The 10,407-nt window shown below is 40.7% G+C and overlaps 2 protein-coding genes across 2 annotated transcripts in view; one reads left to right on the top strand and one right to left on the bottom strand.

Annotated features, from left to right (window-relative positions):
* The first annotated feature begins 476 nt into the window (after window positions 1-476).
* On the top strand, window positions 477-6,623 carry LOC106734922 (exosome RNA helicase MTR4-like). The gene is made up of 3 exons (XM_014587997.2): window positions 477-678; window positions 5,074-5,178; window positions 6,336-6,623. Exons 1-3 carry the CDS (start codon window positions 606-608, stop codon window positions 6,386-6,388), a joined length of 231 nt encoding a protein of 76 aa, XP_014443483.1. The 5' UTR covers window positions 477-605; the 3' UTR covers window positions 6,389-6,623.
* The window catches only part of PLPP1 (phospholipid phosphatase 1), a gene marked incomplete at its 5' end in the record, with an annotated part of 45,475 nt that continues 41,574 nt past the window's right edge, over window positions 6,507-10,407 (bottom strand). The window contains 2 exon segments of the mRNA XM_014587996.2: window positions 6,507-6,973; window positions 7,767-7,943. Of these exon segments, the coding sequence (XP_014443482.1) occupies window positions 6,842-6,973; window positions 7,767-7,943 (309 nt within the window).

Here is a 10,407-nt window from a genome sequence, read left to right as displayed (position 1 = left end):
AAGGCATCCCCCCCCCCCCCCCCAAAAAAAAGTTGTAACTGGCTGAAAATCATGCTCTTGATGTAGTTTTTCATAGTTAACCTCTTCAATATAACAAAACACCTTGCTGTTGGATCACTAAGCAGGCACTGTGCCTGCTTACCAGCAGAATATACTTACTGCAGACATACATAATGACTGGGAAGAAGAAGGGAACCTCATGGAATACTGGCTTTGGAAATCAGGGGTATATTTAAAAAATGATAAGGGAGGGACCAGCAGTTGGCATAATGGCTATGTCACTGGACTTCCATGTAGCCCACTGTGGTTTGAGTCCCAGACCTGGTGGCTTAAACTCACGCCAAGTGCGGGTTGTAGTGTAACCATCCCCGGGGGGTGATTTCTCACTTTTTGGCTGTCTCTGTCTTTCTGGTGAGTGCATGTGCTTTATAGCTAAAACCTCTCAAAAAAAAAAAAAAATATATATATATATGGGAGATAATAAGGAATTTTAAGTGTATCTTTTATCTTTAAAGGAATGTGCTAAAAGAATTGCAAAAGTTTCAGCAGAAGCCAAACTTGAAATTGATGAAGAAACGTACCTAAGTTCATTCAAACCTCACCTAATGGATGTAGTATATACGTGGGCGACTGGAGCTACATTTGCCCATATATGCAAAATGACAGATGTCTTTGAAGGTATGGTTACATTTTATATACATGTGGCTTTTTCACAGTAAAATATATACACACATACACACACACATATACATACATAAAATTTTGGTAATAAAATAGAACATTTACTCTGTATAGAACAAAAATATTCTCAATGCATCCTTTTGAGTTATTTAATAAGTACAGTCTGCTCATTATAAATTCTTTTTTTTTTTTTTTTTTTGGAGAGATTTTCACTATAGGGCACGTGCGCTCGCCAGACAGACAGAGAGAGACATTAGAGACAGAAAGCGAGAAATCACCCCCGAGGGGGGATGGTCACGCCGTAATCCCTTCTCCTCCATTCTCCTCTCGGGATCTTGGGCACGCACGCACATGCGCCCGGCGTGAGTTTTAAGCCACCGGGTCCGGGACGTGAACCGCGGTCGACTACGTGGGAGTCCAGCGATGTAGCCATTACGCTAACTGCTGGTTCCCTATAAATTCTTTAGACAACTATTTTAATTCTACTGAGACTAGCAAAAAGACTAACAGCTGAAAGTAAGTGATCATTGTATATTTAATAGCAAACTTCACATCAGTCAGTACTGTAATAGAAACATGAATTAGATTACTGAGCAGAGTTTTAAATGAGTGAATAACTGTTATTCAATTATAGAGAATTAAGATTTAAGATTTAAAAAAATATATATTTTATTTAACTTTATTTATTTATTTATTTATTTTAATTTGTCCAGAGAGGGACAGAGTGAGAAAGAGAGATGGGGGTGAAAATGAGAAAGCAGGCCGCCAGGTCCAGGACTCATACCGTGGTCAGCCATGTGGGAGTCCAGCGTCCTTAAATACCACACCACCTGTTGGCCCCAAGATTTAGCCTTTTTTTTTTTTTTTTATTAGTTTGCTATAGGGCACATGCACTCGCCAGAAAGATGGAGAGAGCCAGAGAGATAGAGAGCAAGAAATCACCCCCCAGGGGGGGATGGCCATGCCATAATTCCTTCTCCTCCATTCTCCTTTTGGGATCTTGGGCACACACACACACGTGCCCAGCGTGAGTTTAAGTCACTGGGTCCAGGACTCGAACTGCGGTCAACTACGTGGGAGTTCAGCAACATAGCCATTACACTAACTGCTCGTCCCAGATTCAACATTTTTAATTATGTTGCAGAGAAGTTTAAACTAGGCATTATAAAATAACTGAATAATAAAAATCAGTAACCTTTAACCTTAAAGAGGAATTTTAAATGAAAAAATAAAGGCAGTGGGAATATAGAAGGAGTAATTATAAATGAATTACAAGAATAAAAAATAAGCAGAGTATTTAAAGACCATATTTAGAAATGCTGTATATTCGGGACTAACAGATGGCGTAATGGTTTTTATCTCTGGACTCCCATGTAGTCAACTACGGTTCAATTCCTGGATCTGGCGGCTTAAAACTCTCGTTGGGTGTGTGTGTGTGCCCAAAATCCTAAGAGGAGACTGAAGGAGAATGGATTGTGGCATGGCCACTCCTTTCTTGAACTTGGACCCCAAAGTTGCCATTCCCCAAAAGATAGCTAATGAAGATTTCAAACGGGAGGGTCAGGAAACTGAGTTTCTAATCATAGATCTAAAACAACCTGAACTTGAAAGGCACTGTCTGTTCCATTTCTCATCTGTGAAGTGGTAATAGGAGTGGGCGTGGCTGACACAGTCCTTTCCTATTTGGAAACTCCTTTCTGTGCAATCAGTATTCTCTGTTAAAGGTAACTAGTGAAAGCAGCATCAAGCCACTTTATTTTTTATCTGTTCTTTTTACTTGTAATTGGCCTGTTAGAATGCATTACCTCAACAATAGGAAATAAACTCTAGGTGGATATCTCATATCCACTTCCTCATTCCCTTAGGGCTTACCTGGAAACTCCTATGTGCATATCCTTTTCTCTTCATTCTTTGCACCTCAGAGCAAAGATCTTCCCAATATTGCTGTGAATTCTGCCATACTTTTTGCCACTCTTCTTAGTCTCAAATCACATTCATTCTGTTGCTATTTTAGCCTACAAATATGTTTACATTTCTCACCCACACCTCCTCCAGCCAGCAATATAGTAGTGGTAAAGGAACAAATGTTGGGTTTAAATCCTACCCACTCTACTAGATTAGTGATCTTGGGTTAGTTTTACTTAATTGTGGGTCAGTTTCTTTGGGGAGGATAATTGCTCCACTTCCTTGTGAGGAAAAGTCAAGAATGTAGAGCCATTAGCATAAGCCTGGAACTTGTCATTCAATAAATGTTTACTGCTCTTGTCATTGTTTAGTAACAGTGATGCTGTCATCCTCATCAACATTTAATCTTATTCCTACAACCAGGCTCTTGGCTAAACAAGAATAACCAACTTCAGTTCTCTACCTCTGGTTTTTTAATCCTTTGCTAATCTGATGCTGAATTTCATTAAAATTACTGAGTGCCACTCAGGACTGTGTCAAATTCAGAAAATAGATTCTTTATCACTCAGCTCGTACATGTCATTTTTAGTACTCTTTATTTCTTGAAACCTGTTAATGTAAACTCCTTGGCATTAGCTGGCAATGAAGATTTCTACTAAGATGCATTTAAAGGCCAAAACTTATTAAAGTATTTACAGTATTTTCATTATTATTTGAAAAGGATAAACTATATTTGTAAGGTGAAGTTTATAAAAGTAGCACTTTTATTATAGAAAACTTAGAAAATCCATATTAATCATTTCTGTCTGTATTCACATCCTGAATGCTGGCGATGACTTTGATCAAATTATGATTTCTCCTTTCCATCTTGTAAAATGTGGAAAGTAACAATACTTGTCTCATGGAATTGTGAGACAAAATACAGAGTACAGACTTGCCACAAAAGAAATGCTCAGAAAATATTGGACATTGCCATTTTTTCTCAAAACACTTAAATTTCACCTTGGTTGGCTATCTTTTAACTATCAATAACTCTCCATTAAAATATAAGAAAGCCCCAAATTATTGTAGTATGTGTGTCCTTATATGTGGGGATGAGGTGTCTAGTGTTTGATGGCTGAGTTTTATGGAATTTGTGTCTGTTCTGATTATTGCCTTTTGCTACTGCCCTTCTTGTAATAAACTTTCCTCTGCTAGGAGCCATACAGTTTTATAGAGTTGTGTAGTGGAAACAGGTGGTAATGAGAGCTGGAGAATTTCTCTAATAACTGCATGGACCTTTTTTGATGGGAGGAAGACAAAAGCTATGAACATTGAACACTCTGGCTAAGGGGATGTATTACTACATACTTCTGTAGAGGTTTGCCATTTCCAGAGAATTTGTGCATCTCTTATCTTCAGTGGTAAAAATCCAGATTAGAGCAAGCTCTTAAATCTTGTTATAATTATCTTACAGATGGGAAAGGGAAGTAAGAGAGTGAGCTAAGGCCCCAGATTGCAGAGCTAATTACTTGGCAACAGAATCTGGACTACAGCCTAGGTAGCCAGCTAACCTAGCCTTTCCTCCATTGAACCATGGCTAAAGTAGGTAAACATCCTGTTTACAGGAAATGGTGTTGTCCTTCAAGGTTAGGTATGTCCATCTGTCTTTTGAGGGGCCAGAATACAGTCTCCTCCCGTAGGATCAATCGTTATCCAGTAAAACTTAAATAGGATCTTTGCGTCCTCATTGTGGCCCCATAGGTATGTTCAGAAACCAAGCATGTTGTCCTTATTGGTCCAGGGCCTTACTGAAACACTCCTTGGGCTCCTGGGCTCACCCCACGAGAAGGAACGTGCTTTGCATGTGGTGCAGTACTGTCTGTGGAAAGCTACATGGCAGGCACTCAGGACCTGGAGGGGCTGGAGGACTGAGGAAAAGGGATTGCAGTATGACAGTTCTCGTTATCAAGAATCCTATATCTCTCTTCCGCACACAGGCACACATTTTCTATCCAAAAAAGGAGGGAAAATGACAGATCTGGTAACGTGATACTCCTTTAAAAGTTCTGTGACATCCACTGCACATGGCACAGACGGTATCCAGCTGCTGTGTGGGGTTCCTGAATAGTGGCAGTTCCTTAGGTTTTCTCAGTGTTCCCCTGGTCCCTGGAGACCTCCAGGATTTATAGACTCGGTTATTCATCTTCGTTAGCCTTCACTCAAAACTCTCTCCCCTGCTCCTAGGGCACTTTTTTGCGTACCTCCCTAATAGCAGGTGTCAGCATGTTTAATAAGTCCTTGCCTCCACCATTTGTCAAGAGTGGAAATCAGACCTTTCACATTCCTAGTGCCCAGCGTACAACTAGTCAAGTCTGGTGGCTGATTTACTTCATCAGAGGTCCCTCAAAGCACATTAGTTCATCATCCAGTGTTTTCCTGCCTTTCCTTTTAACAATAAAAGGATTATTTCCATTTTACAAATGACTTTGTTCCTTTTCTTTCTAGGCAGCATAATCCGTTGTATGAGACGCCTGGAAGAACTGCTTCGACAAATGTGTCAAGCAGCAAAAGCCATTGGGAACACTGAGCTGGAAAACAAATTTGCAGAAGGTATCTAATTCAGAAGCTTTTCCTAATGATTTAGACAAATCTCCTGTGACTGGAGCCTTTGACACAACCTAGAAGGACATTTTGAGATATTCTTCACTGGATTGCCATGGAGGACTATCTAAGAGTGCATCTATAATATTTCAGAGTGTGTTGGGGAAAGTTTTGAGATTTTCTATATACACATATTTACTGTGCACTTACCTTATAGCAGGCATCGTTGTGGGCACTAGAGGATAGAGCAGTGAACAAAAGAAACCCCTGCTGCCTTCTTGGAGCTTACATTCCAGTGCAGGGAGATGGACAATAAACAAGTCAGCATTTACAATATATCATAGGGTAAAATGTCTGCAGGAGAAAACGGGAATTTGGGGGACACATGGCATTCTCTCTGGGCCTCCATATAGAAAGTGACATTAAGGGTTCTTGGTATATGCTTGATGATACACTTGAGTGACAGCAGGAGGCCTATGTGGCTGCAGCAGAGTGAGCAATGAGAAAAATAGGAGTTGGAGGGAGAGAGGACATGATTGTGTAGTTCCCAGGGTTTACTCTACAGTGATTGAGGTTTGGAACACAGGCATAGTGTGCTCTCACACCTTTTTTTCTAATGTAATTGTTGCTGCAAAGGCTAGAGTAGCAGGGTGGAAGCAGGAAGCCCAAATCCAGAATGGATGGCTAGGCTGCGATGGTAGTGATGAGGTGGGGAATGAGTTAAAGTATCAAAGAGCAGCCACGTCATGGCTCTGGTTCAGCTGATGCTAGATTTCTGCCAACTTAGTGTCCTAAGAAGGTGTGTGCAAAAACTGGCCCCACGTTATTGATAGAGGTAGGCCTATTTAAGTCTTAGGTAAGAAAGGTCTTAAGTTTTTATCTGTTCTGCCTACCCTCCACACCACCTGTCTCCTGCCACCCCATACATACATGCACGTAGGGTACTTCAGAATTTTAAAAATGGGTCTGGTTTCTAAGTTTTCCACCTCTAAGGTGGCTGTGACCCCCCCCCCCCTTTGGGTTTCTTACAGGCGAGGGAGTTTTTTTTTTTTTTTTTTTTACTTTTCAGGCTGTCACTAATGAGGATTCTTGTGCTGTGTTTAAAACTACTGTAGAGGGAAATTGCGTGTTTTGTAATATTGACAGTTTCTTTTCTTTTCTCTTAGGAATCACCAAAATCAAAAGAGATATTGTGTTTGCTGCCAGCCTCTACTTATAGAGTCAGCCAGAGGATTGTGGGATTTTAAGTGACTCACGCCACCTGTGTGATTGCACATGACTTCAGATGCTTACAAATGTTGATTTGGTTCTCCCATGTCAAGACAGTTGTTCAGAAGCATTTTAATAGGTGTTATATTTAAATCAAATATCATGCTAAGAAAGCATATTACATACACATTTGTACATAAGCATTACATTTTTTTAATAAAAAAATGTACAGGTGGGGCAATGTTTTAGTGGAAGGCTTGAAACTTATTTCATGAACTGAGAGCGATTAGATAACCACTGTGTTAAGGGTAACTATATACACACAGACAAAGTGGGCATCGAGAGGTATAGCAGCAGCAGTCTTTGAAAGGCCTGTACATCAGGGAGAGACACATCCTGCCTTCTGGCTGCAGTCGTTTTCCTTCAGAGAGCAGGCCAGCTTCGTGTGGGCATCCTGGGCCCTTTAAGGCTGGTGATTGTTCCGATAGTGATTCCCTGTTGTGGGTGTTTCATGGAGAGTTGTATGAGAGTCCTCTTCTTTCCTTTCTTTAAAAGGGGAATTTCTCTCCTTGAAGAAATCTGATACATATACAGCCTATACAGAACAGGGTATATACTTAGAATAGGCCACAAAATTTAACAGTGTAGTTTATCTAAGTTTTAAAAAACTATATACAGAATTGCACTAAGCAGTTATAAACCTAAGTATATACAAAGAAATACACATTGGTAGGTATAGATAAAAGAGACAAAAATTAGGGCTAGCAGGTGGTGTACTGGTGAAGGCGCTAGACTCCCACATGGCCGACCATGGTTCGAGTCCAGGACTTCAAAATCATGCTGGGCATGTGTGCACATGTGCACAGCCAAAAATCCCAAGAGGAGACTGGAGAAGAGACTGGCAAGGACATCGCCCCTGGTGGCTAATATCTCCCTTTCTCTGTCCCTGGCAAGTGCACATGCCCTATGGCAAAACCTAAAAAAAAAAAAAAAAAAAAAGAGAAAATATCATTGGTCATAGGAATTTTTTCAAAAGGTGATTATTCAAATTACTCAAAATCAAGAATTGGTTTGTCTTCTATAAATAGCTTCATTCTGCCAACACTTCGAAATTGTTCTTCATGTAACAGTTCAATTCATGCTAAAAAGAAAACTTTATAGGCAGAATCTTTTAGAATAAAAATACTGAGATTTATAACTTCCACAGATTGAGCTTAATTTCACTTTTCTATCCTAAAGTGGGTTTTAATCACATTGGGATTCATACTCACTAGGAATCATTGAGCCACATTCTCTGCCTTTGTAGTTTTCTCAGTGCAATTTTTTATCTGCATATTTAGCCAAATATTAGCAATATCACAGTACAGGCTGCCACCCAGTATACTTACAACTAATACTGCAACCAGAGCTCCCTGAATGAGTCCAGTCAGCACATCACTCCAGTGGTGTTTGTAATCAGAAACTCGAGACAGGCCCACGTAAATGGATGCAGCCACAAGACCAAACTGCAGTGTGGGGCGTAAGAGTCTTGCCCAGTCTCCCTTCATTCTGGCTTGAAGATAAAGCTAATAGAAAACAGAAGAATAAAGAAAACATTTTAACACAGCAACTGAAAACAGTATTAAGTGTGACCCCAATGCCAAAGGGCTATTTAATATTATCCAAGTATTATTTGTTAATATCGGACAGAATGTTAGGCAAGCATTCTTACACTCATTAATGCCTTTTGGGCAAAAAACAACAAAACTATCTGTTGCCCAGTAACTTGTATTTGGAAGAATTTATATTACCTATCTAGCTACAACACCCTTGAAACTAGACAAGACAAGAGAGTCCTTGTCTGTGACTTTCAGGAGCAGCACCTCCCCTTACCATTTGAGTTGTAATTCTGCTCATCAAAGGCAAATGGTTTAATTCTGAGTTAAGCTTAGAATAAAATGCTGGCATTCTGAGTACTCTGCCCTAACTCTGGGCTAACCTATTGTTTTTCTGCCCAGCCTAGCTAGAGTCTGTTTGCTTAATTCACTGAACAATTTACTTGAGCTGTGCTAGATCCTCCAGCAAAGGAATCTGTTCTTTTGTACCACCTGACCCCATCCCCTCCCCTCTGAATTCTGGGACTTTTCTCAAGACTATCAGACCTGAAAACTTCTCCTTTCCCATGTCAGACCACCTTCTTGTTTTTTAAAAAAAATTTCCAGAGAGCATGTGCAATTCCCAGAGTGGGGGAATAGAGAGGGAGAGGGGTTTTGAAAGCGAGAAAGCACTTCCCATGGAGCATGGTCATGCTGCAATCCATTCCTCTCCCGTTTCTCCCACCCTTCAGGATTTTGGTCACACACACACACACACACACACACACACACACACGGTCATGCACATTTTTGAAACCCTTGGTCCAGCCTTGAACTGTGTAGTTGGCCATATGGGATCCAGGTGCCTTAACCACAAGGCCATGAGTTGGCTCTCTTACTTTGGGTACATCTCTATCTAAAAACAACGTTGATGTAAAGAACTCTTTTGCAGATCTACTTGTTTAAGAAAAAAAAAGAAAGAAAGAATAAAACCTAATTTCTATCCAGTAAGTTTTTTTTTTTTTTTTGGGGGGGGGGGGAGGTTTTTCGCTATAGGGCGTGTGCGCTCGCCAGACAGACAAAAAGCAAGAAATCACCCCCCAGGGGGGATGGTCACGCTGCAATCCCTTCTCCTCCATTCTCCTCTCGGGATCCTGGGCACGCACGCACATGCGCCCGGTGTGAGTTTTAAGCCACCGGGTCCGGGGGACAAACCGCGGTCAACTACGTGGAGTCCAGCGACATAGCCATTACGCTAACTGCTGGTTCCCTATCCAGGTAAGAATATTCTTAACATTTTAAAAATTCTGTTCATTTAAGAGACTTAATACAATGCAGTCCTCAGAAAACATGGTTCTGCCCACTCGCACTGCCTATTTAAAATAGTTAAATCTTGGGGCCAGCAAGTGGCGTGGTGGGTAAGGTGCTGGATTACCACATGGCTGGCTGTGGTTTGAGTCCCAGACCTGACAGCTTGCTTTCTCACTCCTTCCCACCGCTCCCGAGGTCAAATTAAAAAATAGAGACCAGCTGGTGATGTGGTTGAGGGCACTGTACTCACACATGGCCAACTGCAGTTCGAGTCCTGGACCTAGCGGCTTGCTTTCTCACTCCCCCTACCCTCACCTGGCCTCTCACTCTGACCCTCTCTGGTCAAATTTAAATAAATAAAAGTTAAATAATTCTTTAAATAAAATAATTCTTGAAGAAAAAATAGTTAAGTCTATTCCCAGGGGTCAGCTGGTTTTATGGCGGTTAAGGCACTGGACATTCCCATATGGCTGACCATGGACCACGAAGTCCTGGACCTGGTGGCTTGCCTTTTCACTTTCCCTCTCTCTGTCTCATCAAATTGAATGAATAAAATAAGATCCATTCCCAGTTCTTAGAGCATCGCTGGGGTGTTCACTTCTCAGGAGGTGGCAGAGACACACAGAGGTGGTCTAATCAAGTATGTAGCATAAACATGTAATTTGAAAAGCGCATACCACTTATTTAACTGAGTCTGACTAATTAGCTACTTTAAATGCTGTTTATTGACTTTTTCTGGAGTTCCCCTCATTATAGCTTGTTGTTCAAGCTATGAACAAAGTAGTTAAGAACCTTCTCTCAAGATTCACCTTTTAATATTTCTACCTTAATTGGAAACTCTTTATTTTAAGGAGAAAAGTTCCTGACTGCAGCTTAAGCCAAGTTTTGTTGAAAAATTCAGTTGTCTCTTATTTGGCTTTTCAGCTGCCTTTGTTTTGTACAAAGGTTAAAGGTATAGGTTATCCTGACTATACAAATATATATACTTAGGAATTTACAGATAACTTATGAAGACAGACATCTTAGGGAAAACTGCTAAGGGCAAGGCAAGGGGAAAAGTTAACTCTGAAACAAACTTTCACTAGTCCCATATTATACTTTCAATCGGAAAGAAACAGAGAGAGGACTTCCTGGGTCTGACCTC

The sequence above is a fragment of the Tupaia chinensis genome, unplaced genomic scaffold (genome assembly GCF_000334495.1).
Source record: "Tupaia chinensis unplaced genomic scaffold, TupChi_1.0 Scaffold000251_1, whole genome shotgun sequence".
Taxonomy (NCBI): domain Eukaryota; kingdom Metazoa; phylum Chordata; class Mammalia; order Scandentia; family Tupaiidae; genus Tupaia; species Tupaia belangeri.
This window is presented reverse-complemented; position numbering and strand designations above follow the sequence as displayed.

Bases quoted from the DNA above. Each gene is read 5' to 3' on its own strand.
- LOC106734922 (XM_014587997.2), top strand. From the start codon at position 606: ATGGATGTAGTATATACGTGGGCGACTGGAGCTACATTTGCCCATATA. The intron at 679-5,073 runs GTATGGTTACAT...TTTTCTTTCTAG, and splicing joins AATGACAGATGTCTTTGAAG to GCAGCATAATCCGTTGTATG. The intron at 5,179-6,335 runs GTATCTAATTCA...CTTTTCTCTTAG, and splicing joins GGAAAACAAATTTGCAGAAG to GAATCACCAAAATCAAAAGA.